Raw genomic sequence first — 15959 nt, 5'->3', positions numbered from 1 at the left:
GTAAGGTGTCAGTAAGTAGCGAAACTACGGTATCAGTTAAAGAAGAAAGGGCATGGGAGCAGAAGGATCACTGAAAGATCTGGAGTAAAGAAAGGCGCTTTTCGCATATGATACCATGAGGCTCAACCCATAAACTATGTGAACCACTCACCTGATGACGTCTTCAAGTGGACTACACTATCATCGTAGATAGTCAATATCTTAACGATATCTCCATAAATATGGGAATTATTAGAGGCTTTTACGGCTTGTTCGTCGCCTTTTTAAATCACATCTTGGTCATCTTTCAATGATCTGGCAGCCGGATATGTTACCCAGAAGCGAAGTGTCATAAATATTTGGAGCAGATATGATCAAACCAAACGTATATCGCTGTCATAATTTATAGATCTCATCTCTATTCATCAGCTCTTCAAATCATGTTATTACTTATTTGTGATCACACATGGACTGAGCTCGCCGTTCTAATTGTGTTCAAGAACTGGATAATTACATACCCCGCAATTTGCATCACGACTTGAATAGCTTCCTCCATTACAAATACACAACATTACCGTATCTTGAAGTCGCTTGGTAAATACTTAATACACCGACATAATGCCCCGTTCAGACGAAGCACAAGCCTTCTTCCACGCTGTCTACTCAGCCGTCCAAGAAATCCCCTATGGCAAGGTCACTACATATGGCCACATCGCCGCGCTTGTAGGAACCCGTGAGTTCACTTCACTTCACCCCAAGCCCCTACATAATCTGATATCATATAGCACAAAGACCTCGTCAAGTGGGTGTCTGCCTAAAACACCTCCCTGCTGATCCATCCCAACACTTCAACCATGACAATGTACCATGGCAGAGAGTCATCAACTCCAAAGGACAAATATCACCGAGGTAAGTCAACTCCTCAGCCTCAAAGGCCATGACTCACTCTATAGATCTCAACCAGGAGGATCTCGCTCACAGGCCGAAGCTCTTGAAGCCGAAGGAGTAGAGGTAGAAACAAATGCCCTCGGCGAGCACTCAGTAGACTTTTCACAGTATGGATGGTTTCCAGAAGTCCTCCCATCAGAAGAGAACGAAGCAAGCGAATGATTAAAACGGTTTTGAACTAGTATTTACCACTATCGATTTGAGACAATAAGGTCCCGTGTATGTAATGTAATGCGACCCTAATTAGGGCCTTCATAAAAGTCGTCCCATCTTCCGCTCATCCTTCAATAAAAGTCCACCCAACTTCCCTATAGGGAAAAAAGTAGATAGGGGAAAACAGAGAAATGACACATGTACAAAGGCAGAACCCAAATAGCAGACAGTTTTGCATCGAGCCGCTCGTATAAGTCAAGATTTCTCGTCGAGGCAAGAAAAAGAACAAGTGAAAATAAATCCTCCCAAACTCCTGGCCAGTGCTGAAAAATTGGTTGGGATGCCCGACTTGGGATGCCCGACGGAAGTCGCCAGACCGACAATAAACTCGAAGGGGGAATATGGTGAACAACATCAAAGCAAAAACGTGGTGACACATAAAGGCGTTGCAAAAAAAACTCCCATCCCAATCAACCCCCCGTTCTGAACGTATCCCACAACTGGCTCCAATGCGTATCGCAAAATCGATTCGTCACAGTAGCCACCTTAGAAGCAGTTCAGGCTTCCCTTCTTCTTCTTGCCCTTGTTGATGGCGTTCATGCGCTCCTCTAGTTGGCGTCGAGCAGCTTCGGCCGCTTGTCGCTTCTTACGCTCCTCCTCAACGGCTTGGAGACTCCAACGATTATCTTGGACTGGCTCAGGAGGTGGGCGATCCTTAAGCTCCTTGACCTCTGCCTCCAGCTCACCGGCACGCTTCTTCCAGGCATCACAATCGGCCTTAACTTGTTTGGTCTGCCTCTCCAAATCGGTGAGTGCCTCCTCAAGGGTTTGAGTAAGTTGGCGCTCTGCAGTGAGGTGCTTCTCGATGGTTCGGATGCGGGCCTCTTGGTCCTCAGTGATTTGAGAGATGTTGATGTTATCTTTGCTCATTGGACGTCCAGCGGTTGGAGAGCCGGGAGCGCCGTTGACGGGAGATTGGGCACCATTTGGCAGGGGAGGAAGTGGGATTGCCGGTGGGGGTGATGGCAGAGAAACGTGAGATGCACTCTTGCGGATGGTTGAGTTGGAGTTTGACCGCTGAATGCCAGCTGCCACTTCATCCATCTTGTTCTGTTCAGAGTCAGTAAAATCCGTAAAATATTAATGCAGCCTAAACTCACCTGAAGAGCTGCATAATCATGCTTCAGAATATCCAATTCAGCTGTCAGACGTGCAGTGGCTGCGTTGGCCTCGTCCAATCTATTGTTGCGTTCTGTCTGGAGAGTACTCAGACGATTGTTAGTGATCTGGACTTCATCAAAGTTGTTCTGGAGCTGTTCTTCCAGCTCCTCGACCAATCGGCTGTTCTTCTTGCTTCGATCGTCAAGATCTGTCATTCTTTTCTTGGCAAGCCTGATCTGCTCAACCAATGGGCCAGAAGCGGCACCTCCGTCGAGCATGTCAGCTAGAACCGTCTTAGCATCTTCAAAGTCTTTCATGATCTGCTCATTGATAGTTGTAAGCTCAGCGACTGATGATTCGATTTCGCTTCGCTTAGCTTGCTCTGCATCAAGAGCCTTCTTGCTGGCGGCGAGCTCATCGATACGCTCTGCCAGCTTATCAACACTGGCATCAAGACCAAGAGCGTTAGCAACGTGGGTAGACACGCTGTGGAGTTCATCCCTTGCATCGGCAAGTTCTGTCTCAAGTCTAAGGGCACTCTCGGCGTGCTCGGACAACAAAACCTCAACCTGCTCTTCATAGCCCTTCTGCTCGGTGGTCTTCAGATCAGCCAGTGCCTTAGAGTGCTGAGTCTTCAGCTCATCGAGACTCGACTGATTGCTCTGTGAAGTCTCATCATAGGCGGCGATCTGCTTCTGAAGATTGGCGAGAAGTTGTAGTTGACCAGCGTTGTCCTGCTTGACTGCCTCGTGTGCATTTTTGAGTTCATCCAACTCAGCCCGAGCCGCAGAATGAGCCTGCTCCAGTTCGGCAACCTTGGCAGCGTTGCTGTTGATGATAGCTTTGTATTCATCAATCTCGTGGCGCAAAAAGCCGATGAGATTTTGTTGTCGCTGCTCAGACTCTGTGGTCGACTCATCATTATCGCCGTTTGACTGAGATTGGGATGATGAAAGTTGGACATGGTTCGATGCCACCTGGGCCTCAAGCTGTCCGATTGTGCCTCGCATCTGGAACTCTGTGTTTTCCATAGAATCGAGGGCTTCCTTATGCTTCTTCTCCCACATAGCAACTTCGGTTTGGAGCTCGGCGACGCGCTGCTCGTACTTGGGATCAAAGTTGTCGAGTTGTTGAGTGCCAGACTTAGTGCCAAGGGCTTGACGCAAAGCCTCAAGCTCAGTTGTGAGGGCGTGCTCGCGAGCCATGTGTGCGTTTCTGGTCTCGGTGAGTTGCCTCTCATTCTGCTCGAGCTGATCTCGTAGTGTGGCAACCATGGTCATCTCCACAGGGCTGGCCTTCAGACTTGAACGTTCTCTTGTCAAACCCGAGATAATGGTCATCTTAGTTTCCATCTCCTTCTTGGCGGCGGCGACGTCTGCTTCAAGCTCCTGGATTCGCTCGCTCCTCACATGGAGTTCATGTACAGCAGCGTTCAGGTTAATCTCAAAGCTCTGCATAGCCTCAGGGTGGGTACCAAAGTTCTCAGCAGCGATGTTGCGCAATGATGAAAATGAGCGCTGTGCACGATCAACAACAAGCAGGTTTTGGCTTGACTTGCGTCGAATGACAGGAGTGCTGGAACGAGGCGAGGTGGCTTCCATCACACGAGCGCGAGATAGGTCAGTCTTGAGCTCCTCGACGATATCAAGAGTCTCGTTATGCTTAGACTCAAGTTGAGCATATCTTTCAGCCAGTTCTTGTTCGGCAGCCTCACGCTCTTGTGCCATGAACTTGAGTCGTTCAAGTTCGGCAACAAGCTCGACGCTCTCGTCGTTGGGCAAATTCTCTGTTGAGGCCGCTGCAGGCTTAGTAGTAGCAGTTTCGTCATCAGAAAGAATGTCGCCGTTTGATGACGCAGCAGTAGCAGGTGAGTCCATCGCAGATGATAGCTCTGAGGAAAGCGATCGTGTAAATGAGGATCGTCCAGTCTTCAGATCGTTTGTCCTCGTGTCGGACAAGAAGGACTCGGGACGAGTGCTGCGTGTAGGTGTAGCAACAGAGATTACAGATTGGCGCTGTGCTTGTGCGTGGCGGGCTTCGTCAACAGCGTCCTGCATCTCGGCAAGTCTGCGCATGGCTGACTCGTATTTGGAGTGAAGGGAGTCATAATCGTTGAGAGTCGACTCGTGCTCTACACGCAAGTCGAAAAGCTCCTGAGTCATATTTTCAAGTTTATCAGCAACAAACTTGGACTGAGCCGGGCTGGGTGGAGGCTCATGTTCTGAGGGCTTCTCAAGTCGTAGAGAGTCCTCGTCCACCTCCTTGACAGTGCCAATCCTGGTGCGAGAGTGGTCTGGTTCCTCATCGCCTTCAGGAATGGGATCTTCCATCTGGCTATGGCGGCTGACATGTGACAAGTTTCGAGAATGCTCAGCCGTGGCACGACGAGACGCAATACCATTGGCCGAGTCGGCACGGTTTTCGGTTCCATTCTCAGCTCCAGGTTCCTTGCCATCTTGAATTTGGTCAAGCTCATAAAGGAGGGAGTCGAGCTTGCCCAAGCTTCTTTGCCGCTCCACCACCTGCTCGAGACGATCGATCTCGCGCTGCATCAGCTCAGCATCTTGATCCGCCTCGGCCAGACGCTCCTCTAGAGTTGAAATATAGTCCTCGCACGACGCCTCATTCTCTCGAACACGGGAAATCTCCTTACGAAGTTCCATGACGATAGTTGCGTTCTTCTCTTCGCCACTAGTATGGCCATCCAGCTTGGCCTCGAGATCGTGGAGGTAGCTCTCGGTATTGTTCTCGCGGTCGACAAGCTTCTGCAGACGGGTCTGAAGCTGATTGTTGATGGTTTCGACATAAGCACATTTTGTCTCCTTCTCGAGAAGGTTAGTCTCAACATTTGACAATGTGCCGCGAGTGCTAGAAAGAGACTGTTCGAGAGACTGTATAGTCTTTTCATATTCCATCACAACCTGTTCAACGGCTTGCGCAAAAGAGTTCGATCGGTTGATGCGGTCATCTGCGGTATCGCCTGCAAATTCGTCGTGTTGGTTTGCGCCTGATTCGTTCTCGCGAGCGCGAGCAAGCTCGGCAATAAGTCGTGCGTGGCGCTGGCTGAGAGCAGTATAGCTTTCTTGGGTATCTAGAAGCTGGTTCTGCAGTTCTGCCTCACGCTCGTTCTGGCGATCAGACCGCTCGTTAGTTAGTGGCGCGTTACGTCGGGGGCTTCCGCCATGTTCGGCACTGCGGATCTGCTCGCGCAGAAAAGCAACCTCAGCTTTGAGACGGTCGATAATAGCCTTGCTATCGCCCTCTTCCGTCTGCTGAATGCGCGGCTTGGACTGAATCGCTCGAGCACGTTGAGCATATTGGACTGTGTTTAACGTTTCGCTCAGATGGAATTCGGCGGGTGTGACACAAGCAATCATGTAGGTAATAGCATTACCGCCAAGCGAATCTTGCAACAATCGTGTCAGTCGGGAATCGCGATACGAAACGTGAGACCCAGCGTTCCTAGCTGAAAGTTGGCTAATGACTTTACCAAGAGCGGCAAGTCCAGCGTTGATGGAGATACCCTCTTTGGCACGATCACCCTGAGCACCTGTGTTCTTGAGCCTTTCACTTCCAGCCAAATCAACAAAATGAAGTTTACTATCGGTTGTGATAGAAACGTCTTGGCTAGAAAGTCCCTCGGCTGGCATGGAGTGCCGCTTGTCGGAGGTCTGTCCCGAGCCAGTTTTGCTCTTGCGCTGGATGAGGTTGAGCGAGAAGACGGCATGGGATCGCGATGATTTGGCATTGATGGCAGTGGCGTCGGTCTGCCGAATAGAGGATCCAAAGTTGAGAGCATTCATGAGGTCGTCTGCTGAGTTAATTTCGACTTGTCGAAGACCGGTCAGGATAATGTTGCCTTTAGTGTCCTCGCGAATGGCGACATTCACGCGCTCGTGCATTGGAGTTGTATCGGGTACGAGAAGATCGCGCAACTGTTCGTTGTAAATCTCAACATATGTTGCTTTCAGCGACCACTCTCGGTCGCCAAGCGTATTCTGCTGACTGTGTCCTCGAGGGCTTCGGAGATGCGAAAGGGAACTGCGATTCGCTTTGGCAGAAGATTTTGGTGTCTCAAGCTTCTCGAAAAGCGCAGTTGCGGCTCTGGGGATAACACCTAGAGCGCTTGTTAGCAAGCACATATGGTTCATATCTTGTCCAACTTACCCATCAACTCTTCATCATATTGTTCGCCAGGTCCGGATGTGCCCATAGTGTATGATTTACCAGCGCCTGACTGGCCATATGCCATCAGAGATACGTTGTATCCTTGTATGAACGAGTTGATACAGTCGGAAACATAATCCCAAATACCCTCTTGCGTCACATCGGTGTTGAAAACCCGGTCGAAAACGAATAGTTTGCGACCTTGAGGTGAATCGATGGCAAGGCTGGTATCAGAAGTCGTATGAACCATGGGCTTCTGGAATCGCTGGGGAATAAGGTCATAGCCAGGGTCCTCCGGCTTTAACGGTGGCCGCACTCGAACGACTGGAAGAACCAAGGTTAGCATCTCGAAATGTTGGAGGCAATGGCTGACATACCGACTTTGACAGCGGTTCGGCTGTCATCATCTGAGGCTCTGCTTCCTCCTCCCGCCTTACTTGACATGCTCAATCTACTGGTACTTCTAGGTTGGGCTCTGGCGGCGATGGCACTCATTGGCCTTTGGATTCCTCCCGGCGAGGCCGGGGGTGAGCTTGCCATGATGGCTGTTTGTGAGGTGCGGACGAAATGCGCGGTGTCTCAGGTATCGCAAGTCGGCAACGGCGGCAAAAACGAACGTCGCTTAACAGCTTAGAAGGCCGCAGAGGGCTTTCTTTAAGGTCTTGTCTTCCACTGAGGGAGAAGCTGTCGGCGTTCAGAACGTCATAGATGATCGCAGCGGCACGGAAAGTCGTCGTTGATGAGGGGATCGCGAAGTGTTCCAGAGGGTCTCACGTGCGATAGCTGGACTCTTAGAAGTTTCAATGAGCGAAGACGAGGCGGTTGTCGAGTGTTTATCCCGACCAGGGGTGTAGGGGGAGCGTAATTAAACAAGCGACCGACGAGGGGCGATCGGGCAGTTGTCGAGTGCTTAGTTATTGATAATTCTACGTTCCAGCGCAGCGGTGGAGCGGAACGAGGATGGGTCGCTAGCGGAGGGGTCTGGGCTTTTTGTCGAAAAGGCTAAGATAAAAGTGACGGTCGATGGAAGGAAACAGCGCAGAAAGAAACTAACGAAGCGGTGGGAGAAGTTTGACCGTAATGCAATGATTGAGAGGGAAAGGACAGAATGTCGCGATGTTGGACGAGGAGTTAGTTAATCACTTTTCAGGAGTCGCAGAAAAAAATGCACAGAGAAAAAAATAAAAAGGGACGGCACAGCCTTGAAGTGGAATCAAGCCCACCACCACTACAGCAGCAGTACTGGCCCGTAGATTAGTAGACTGGCACTGTCACCCAGGGGCAAGAGGCAAGAGGGTTCAGTATTCCATGCTTCCATTCAACTCAGTCCAACACAGTTTAGGGGCATCAAAAGGCTGTCAAGTCCGCCCCTAAGGACTAGAGGTACATTAGTGCTGGGCCAACGTTGTCAGGTACCTCGCGTCTAATGGACCTGATTGCTTGACCCCTGAATCTTGGATTGGACGCTAGAGACAAGCTCCGTTAGATCGTGACGGAGATGGCGCCTACTGGTTGGACTACATCTTTTAAATGGGTCATCCCCGGTGCTCGTACCTGGCCCGCGCAACCAGTAGTGGGCAGGAACCCTCAGGCCTGGTTTGTCGGCCTAATACTTTGTAGTATCTGCTTGGACCCTTAACTATTACCTACCTATAATCTGAATGATATTTGGTGATAATCTTTCATCAAGTCAATTAAGCCGCAAGAGTCAAGCATCTCATCTTATTAAAATACGATTGTCTATATCCTGATTCATGAATCCCATTATATGCCAATTCTGTACAAGTCAAGGTACGCTAACTCTACAGTGAGGTCCCTAGTCCCGGACGTCGGGCAGGCGAGGCGATCCATCCCACCAGGTTGGGTTGTATCCCAGTCTCTGTACCGCTTCATCAGGCCCTTTTTTTCTCACTGAATTGTTTTTTGTAGAACCAACCACCTAAATATCTACCACTCTAATATTAGTAGTTACCTAGCTTCCGAGCTTTCAACTCAAGTGCCTCTCCCCTTTCATATCCCGAGCCGATCTTTCCATTTTATATCTTTTAATTATAAACCAGGGGCTGGGCTGATTCCAACCGACGCGTACATGTCGTTACTAGCGGCCGCAAGCCATCACGTTGCCATGGAGTCTACTATCAAACCAATGTAAGAACGGTACAAACAGGACCGGTTTCATGGCAGTTACGTTACCGTTGAATGGAAGACCACTAGACGATTCCACCAGTGGAGGAAATTATTCTCATTAACCAGCCCGTTGTGCTGTCGGAAATCTCTTCAAAGTAAACTGACCTCGAACCCCTCAACTTTTGATGCGTTGTCAACTTGTTGGCTCATTCCATATCGACCAACCTGGCGGTTAAAGCGGCCCACCATATTAAATATTCTATTCTGTTAGACTGAATACCACCATACGCTCATAGCACCTGAATAGGTAGGTAGGTGCCTCATCACTTTTATCTTGAAAGTCAACACGTATCGTTCTGCAGACAATGTAACACGGATTGCACCAGCAACCGCCCCGTGCCCATTATATTGTCCGTCTGGTGGCTGACAATAAACTATACTATCTATGCGACACCCGTTCCGAGTCTTACGATTGGCCATATCCTGTCGAATCCATGACTTTCGTCCCATCTCCTGTCACGGTAATAAGATCCAGGGATCACCTTAACGATCTCGTCTCCCAACGTACGGATACCTGAGACCAACTTGTCACAGCGGCTTCAGTTGCCACTCTGGTTGCAAGTCATCTAACCATCCTTGACTCCTCCCTCCATCAAGACCCGCGGGATGGCACCATCTCGCGACATCAGAGGTAAAATGTGGAAACTCCTACGTGACCGGCATGGTTTCTGCCTGTCTTCCGTCCGTGTTTGGTCTGTCATTTGACTCTCAGCAGGCAAATCGCGGGGGCTAAACTCACCTCGGCGGCTTGGCCACGGTTTGTTTCAGACCCCAGTCGTGATCCCAATGACACCTTGAGACTTTGTGCTTTTTATCGTTTACGTCTGTGATATAGTTGGTTGCGAATGAGCTGTCATTCTTTTTCCTTTTCGCTTTGCCCCTATTACGGCATATCATACGCAGCAAAACTCTTCCTCGTGATTGTCACCTTAACAAGCTGATTTTACTACCAAGGAAGCCTTATCCGTACCAATCAAGACATCAACATGAGCACATGGGCGCCTGTCTTAGACATCTTCCCCCGTAGGAAAGCCAATACCGGTATGGAATGTTCATCACCAAATAACATGAACAAACGGTCGATGTTGAACCAATGCCATTCGTCAGTCTTACAGTGAGAGCTCCGTTGACCGTTATCAGTCATTGCCGATGACTAGGTCAGGGGTAAACGGAATATGGACATTCTGAGACTCAAAGAACTATACTGGTATTATGACAGTTCAACAAGTCCGCGGATATCCTAGTATAACTACTACAAAGTTGCTGAAATATTTTCACCTCTTTACTGGATGTCGCGGTCAACTTTTTTCCTCCTTCGGGCCAGGCCAGGGTCTTGCATATCCACTTTCGAATCAGCGAGGTTGGTGATCCCTTGACTTATCCTGGCGGTCAAGGTCAGTTTCTAATATTGTTCAAGTTCAATGATGTGACGACGACCTCGACAAGGGTTTGCATGTTTTTATTCAAGAACGGACATTACGATGTGAAACCTAACTTGCCCCATTGATCTATTAAACACCAAGACTACTCTGATGGTTACTGGGTATAATCATCCGAAGAGAGTTTTTACTCGATTTGTCTTGTAAATAGTCCGGGCGGCACAAAAACCTTGCTGATATCATTTAGTCAACAGACCTCGTTAAATTTCAAACCTTGAACACGATGTTACTGTAGACCGTGACATGTAAGCGAGGTCTCCATTATTACCCTAGTATAGTATCAGGCCTACTGCAAGGCGCGGAATGGGGGCATTCCTATCCATATCTTCAGCCAGAGCCTTACCTAGTGTAGACTATTCGAAGAGACGATGTGACATTGTGCGGCTTTTATGGTCAGTATACATAGTAGATCGACGTTTCATTATATTTGTGTTGCGTGTGTTGTTAGGAAACTTGACTTTCAGGATGATTATCTTTGCATCCCAAAGACCACATAGTCTTGGCAGAAGCATTGGTATAGTATCCGAATTTGACCTTAGTTGGCGATTCTCTTAAGATAGAACGTTGTTAGGGCGATTCCTTAATTCACTCAAAATAACTGCGAACAAATGTGAAGTATAAGTGATAGTATTGGAGCCAGCTAGACTATTTTGACAGCGGCCCTTGTCATACTAACAGCTGATATACCGAGCATACATATGTTTTGATCCACTTGCTCGGCTTTGAAACAATGCTAGTCTAGTGACTGACCTTGAATGTTTATCACTACCTCGAATATGACATGCTTATATGCATGGTCTTCACGGCATGAATTGCAGAACCCCATGGTGATACAGCACAAGTGATATGCATGTTTGCAAGCTCTATGGTCACAAACAAGAGCACGGTTTCGTGCCTCTGACGGAATTCTCAGCCCAAATCGTCTCGCATTAGCGTTGGCCATGCGTTTATGTACGGCGTCTTAGTTTGACTTGCTCAATGACGCACCGGAGTTTTGGCCATGATGACCGATTCGTGATTGCCCAGGACCTTCTTCATGTTGTGCCTTTACCACAAGAACATTAAACAAACGTATTTGTAATATGTTATTTAATTAGCACATTTTACCAAGAGATTTATCGTCAATAGTACAGATACATAGTTTGAAGGAAGGTAAAACAAAACCAGCTGGAATGTATCATTCCTAATGATTCAACTTACCCGGTACCTCCCACGTGACTCGGCGTTTTTCGTGTTCATGCGAATAATGGTCGTCGCGTCACATCGCGCAAGAGGACCTTGTTAAATTGCCCCGCCATCAATTACGAAAACTTCGACCACCATTCAATCTTTGCTGGTGCAAGTATCGCAAATGTAGCACAATGGCGAACGACGTGATTGATCTTATATCATCGAGTCCGCCGAGCCATTGCATTCCACCGCCATCTGCCCAATTACCCCAACTCGATGATGCCACTCAAGAAAATGGACAGCAACAAAGTATCAATGCGACAAAGTCGGATGCGGTGGCGCGTGTGCCCTTGTCTAGTCAACTCTTTCTGTCCGATGACTTCGACACAACGATAGATGTAGATGAACCCATTTTGGTCCATGAAAATCCAAACAAGAGGCGGCGTTTGTCGCCTCCTCCAGCACAACCACCTCTTAAGCGAATATCTCCGACATCTGAATCCCAGTCGATCTTACCACCAGTGCGCCCGAACCCAAACGGTCGACTTCAAGCGGTTGAAGATCCTATTCAGCTTACCAGTTCTCCTGGTTTGATCTCGCCTGGTCAGATGAGACCCTCCGCTGCCGTATCTGCAAAACCTACAAAGCAGATAATTGAGGCCGAAGACTCAGACCCATTTGCAAGTTCACCCGTGGTAGCACGACGCTCGCCACCAAAGCCAGTATCAAAGGCAATATCGAAGACAGTTGCAAGACCCATCGAGTCGTCCGATCCTTTCGCCAGCTCTCCCCAGCCAGCACCGACAACATCAAAAGAACCCGATATCATCATAACTTCTCCACCTGCACCAACAACCAAACCGCTGCCCAAAAAGAATGCGACGTGGGATCCCATATCTAGTTCGGCCCCCGAGGCCTTCTCCTTCGATTCGTCACCGCCAGGAAAGAAACGGGCCGTCATTAATATTGACGATGATTCGAACGACGAGAATGGCTCCGAAGACGAACTGCCGGACATTGCGGCATTCGATGTAACAAAAATGCGACGTCGATCGCAGCTCCAGCGCTCACAAAGCGAGGTCTTGTCATCTAAGTCCCGAGCGAAACCGACAACCTCGAACAAACCATCAGCAGTCGATCGGGCAAGAGAAAAGGAAGCAAAGGCAGCAGCTAAAGAAATTGAGAAGGAAACAAAACGACGTGAGAAACAGGAAGCAAAGGAAGCCAAGATCCGAGAGAAGCAGCGCAATGCAGCACTGGCCGAGGTCAACAAGCTGCGAACGGACAAGAAGATCTCAACACCAGAAATGATGGTCGACATCCCTTCAAGTCTAGACTCTACGGTCACAACTGCGCTCCAGACAATGCTGGAACCCTTTGATGTGCAGTACACAACTTGGGACAGCCCGGTTGAGAATGTCATCAAGTGGCGTAGAAAGGTCCGCAGTCGATATAATGATGATATTGGCCTCTGGGAGCCAATACCCCTTCGCCTTGAAGACGAGAAGCACGCACTTGTTGTCATGCATACCGATGATTTTGTAAAGCTTGCAATAGACGACAATGTCTCTTCTCATGTTGAGCAGGTGCGGAAGGATTTCGCAGAGCATCATATTCTTTACCTTATTGAAGGACTCTCACCTTGGATACGCAAGAACCGAAATCTTCGCAATCGACAATTTGCCTCCAACGTCCGTGCCCAGAAAGCCGCAACTTCTTCAAACCGCCGAAACAAACCTGCTCAAGAATACATACCTGAAGAGAAGATCGAGGATGCGCTTCTGCAACTGCAGGTCATGCACGAGGTTCTGGTCCACCACACTATAACACCTATGGAGACTGCTGAGCAGATCCTCACTTTTACCCAGCACATCTCGACAATTCCTTACCGAAAGCAACGAGACCAAGCAACGCTCGGAGCAGGATTCTGCATGGAAAGCGGGCAGGTCAAGACAGGCGAGGATACGAAAGACACTTATGTTCGTATGCTGCAGGAGATCGTGAGGGTCACAGCACCAATTGCACACGGAGTGGCCAAGGAGTTCGACACCGTTAGTAAATTAGTTCGGGGCTTCGAGACGACTGGACCAATGCGATTGGAAGGTGTAAGAAAATTGGCTAACAAAGACGGTGCCTATTCGGACCGCACAGTTGGGCCGGCTGTGAGCAGACGCATGTACAAAGTATTCACTGGAGTGGACGAGACAAGCACAGATGTTTAGAATAGGATGTATTATATTTAATGATTCTAGAAGGCCAACATATTATTGTAGCAGTAGCAAGAAACCTATTGAGTTCAATGTTAGCTAGTGTTACCAAAAAGTAATGGCGACAGAAGATGATTGTGAACAAGCTGTCAGACAGCGGTTGGACAAAAGTTTTTCCACATTGTGTATTTCGGTACAGGTCTGTGTATAATGCTTCTTCATCATAAAGCTTGGGGATGTGTTGAGATAATTTGAGAAAAAATTGTAACGTACCATTTATCGCGAGACGATGTTCTCATTTTCAAGTTTGCGCTTTCGCAAGACAGGCTTGAAGAACGAGTCCATCGTCTTCTGTTTGGCGTCGAACTTGGCGCTGCCAATTCCGCCTCGGGTCTTTTTCAGACCTTTGAGGTGTTCGACGCTGTTGATTTTCACGACGCGCATCTGCACATTTTGATCTGTGGCAGATGCGTCGACCGTGATACATGCCTCCACATATCCGGTGTTGCTCCAGGTGGGTCGGACAAAAGCAGATTCTGTCCGACCTTCTGGTGCGGCATCGGGTTCAGCGGACGTGGAAGAAATCCTGTCGCGGAGGGCTTTGTATAGAGTCCCGAGGATAATACCGTGAGCGACGATGCAGACGGTCGAGTCTTCGTGTAGTCGAGGCAAATGCTCGTCCACAAAGACATCGATCCTCTTTCTCATTGCCTGCGGCGTCTCGGAACCCTCATGCTTGGTCGCCGATCCAAACTTGGTGCCCTCGCCCGTACCAAAGTCCTTCTCCCTCAGCTCCAGCACCTGGACCAATTTCAGATCCTTTGCGCATTTCTGCGAATCGAGGATAGCCTGCGCGGTATAGACCGCACGGCTGAGGTTTGAAGAGAAGATGCGATCAATGGTGACGTGCCCAGCAAGGTGAGATGCTAGTTTTTGAGCTTGCATAACGCCATGGGCAGTCAAGGCAGAGTCGCGCGAGCCAGCATAGAGGTTTGCAACGTTGTCGACTGTCTCTCCATGCCGAATGAGGAAGAGACGCATCGTTGCATCGTTCAGGAAGGCCACGCCAGAAACAAGCTGGTCATGGTTGTTTGTTGAAAGATGGGAAACATTGAAGCTTGTGAAAAAAAAAAGTCAGAAATTTGTAGTCGAGAATTTTAATGCTGACTCAGCACACTTGAGCTAAGCCGCAATCGGATTCTTCACAAACTCTGCACCTCATTCCAAAACTCATCATTATTGGCCTAACTTGTTCGTGAAATTCATAAAGCTAACATAACTCCTAGCTAAAAATCATTGTACAAAATAAAATCCCCAAAGATATAATTCATTAAATGATGATACCCTTCAATTAATCATACTCCTTTGATTATTTCTTTCCAGTAACAGTGCCGACGACGTCACCAAGACCAAGGCTTCCGAGGATCTTCTTGAGACCAAGACCACCAAGAAGACCGTCAAGGAGGCCACCAAGGCCAAGACCGTTCAGCTAGAGACATTGTTAGCAAGATGAAAGAAATGTAGAATGGGTGAATGAAACTTACAAGAGGTCCAAGGATGGGACCGAGAAGCTTGCCAACGAGGCCGAGAACACCGCTAAGCAGGAGACCGACAGCAGCGACAATCTGGAAGAGAGGCTCGGCAAGGAGACCCCAGAGAGGGTTGATCTCCTTCTTGGCGTGGGGCATACCCTCGAGCTTGCGCTTGCCCTCATCGATACAGGTTTGGATCTCAGTAGAAAGCTCCTTCAGAACGTTGGCAAGGTGAGCTTCCTCAGGAGTAGCCTCACCAGCAGCAGTCTTCTGCTTAGCATTGCGACCAATGCGACCATCAGGGTCAAGACCGCGGATGATGCCGTTGCACTCAGTGAGAAGCTTTCCACCGTCCTCGATTAGAGGCTTGACCTGTCGGACAAGTTCCTCCTCGTCACGGTCCTCAGGCTTCTGAGCCTCAGCAGCGCTGATCTTGTCGTTGATGGACTTGCAGATGGGTCGGAGTCGCTCCAGAGTCTGCTCAATCTGGTAGGAGAGCTGCTGAGCAAGCTTCTTGTTCTTCTCAGCCTCATCCTTCTCAGCCTTGATATCAGCCTCGGCCTGCTCGCGCTTGATGCGCTCCTCCTCAGTCTCACCCTCAGGCTCGGGTGCCTCTTCAGGCTCCTCCTCCTTGGGGATGTCCTCAAGAAGGGAGACGTGACCAACGACGCTGCCCTTCTGGTTAAAGACATCGCCGTCCTCATCAACCTCCTTGCCCTGGCAGTCGAGGATCTCACCGCTGGTGAGCTTGCCAATGATGTTACCGTCAGCGTCAACAACGTTGCCCTCACGGTTCACCTTGCGGCCAGCAAGAGGGTTGTGTGTCTTCTCCTTCTCAGGCTCCTCCCAGCGCTCGGCTTTGCCAATAACATTGCCATTGGAGTCGACAATCTCGCCGTCATCATCAACAGAGCGTCCGACGAGAGCCTTAGCATCTCCAATAACAAGTCGGCCAACAGTCTCGCCAGCTTGGTTGACAACCTTACCATCCTTGGCGACGGTACAGTTCTTGAGCT

The 15959-nt window shown here is 49.1% G+C and overlaps 4 protein-coding genes across 4 annotated transcripts; 2 read left to right on the top strand and 2 right to left on the bottom strand.

Annotated features, from left to right (window-relative positions):
- Nucleotides 1–597: 597 nt before the first annotated feature.
- EDB82DRAFT_471587 (6-O-methylguanine DNA methyltransferase) lies at nucleotides 598–1089 on the top strand (the record flags this gene model as incomplete). Its single annotated transcript, XM_025730065.1, has 3 exons — nucleotides 598–712; nucleotides 765–888; nucleotides 933–1089. 3 exons carry the CDS (start codon nucleotides 598–600, stop codon nucleotides 1087–1089), a joined length of 396 nt encoding a protein of 131 aa, XP_025589227.1.
- A 268-nt stretch (nucleotides 1090–1357) lies between these two features.
- Nucleotides 1358–6594, bottom strand: EDB82DRAFT_60777 (uncharacterized protein). The gene is made up of 2 exons (XM_065610010.1): nucleotides 2241–6594; nucleotides 1358–2190 (listed from the first exon to the last, which is right to left on the bottom strand). Exons 1-2 carry the CDS (start codon nucleotides 6390–6392, stop codon nucleotides 1627–1629), a joined length of 4716 nt encoding a protein of 1571 aa, XP_065465672.1. The 5' UTR covers nucleotides 6393–6594; the 3' UTR covers nucleotides 1358–1626.
- A 4607-nt stretch (nucleotides 6595–11201) lies between these two features.
- On the top strand, nucleotides 11202–13426 carry EDB82DRAFT_564986 (uncharacterized protein; the record flags this gene model as incomplete). Its single annotated transcript, XM_025730068.2, has 1 exon — nucleotides 11202–13426. The coding sequence occupies exon 1, from the start codon at nucleotides 11396–11398 to the stop codon at nucleotides 13424–13426; it is 2031 nt and encodes a 676-aa protein (XP_025589229.2). The 5' UTR covers nucleotides 11202–11395.
- On the bottom strand, nucleotides 13419–14606 carry EDB82DRAFT_488015 (histidine phosphatase superfamily). Its single transcript, XM_025730069.2, has one exon. The coding sequence runs from the start codon at nucleotides 14450–14452 to the stop codon at nucleotides 13688–13690; it is 765 nt and encodes a 254-aa protein (XP_025589230.1). The 5' UTR covers nucleotides 14453–14606; the 3' UTR covers nucleotides 13419–13687.
- Nucleotides 14607–15959: the final 1353 nt, after the last annotated feature.

This window comes from Fusarium venenatum (assembly GCF_020744135.1).
Source record: "Fusarium venenatum strain MPI-CAGE-CH-0201 chromosome Unknown EDB82scaffold_1, whole genome shotgun sequence".
In the NCBI taxonomy this organism is placed as follows: domain Eukaryota; kingdom Fungi; phylum Ascomycota; class Sordariomycetes; order Hypocreales; family Nectriaceae; genus Fusarium; species Fusarium venenatum.
This window is presented reverse-complemented; position numbering and strand designations above follow the sequence as displayed.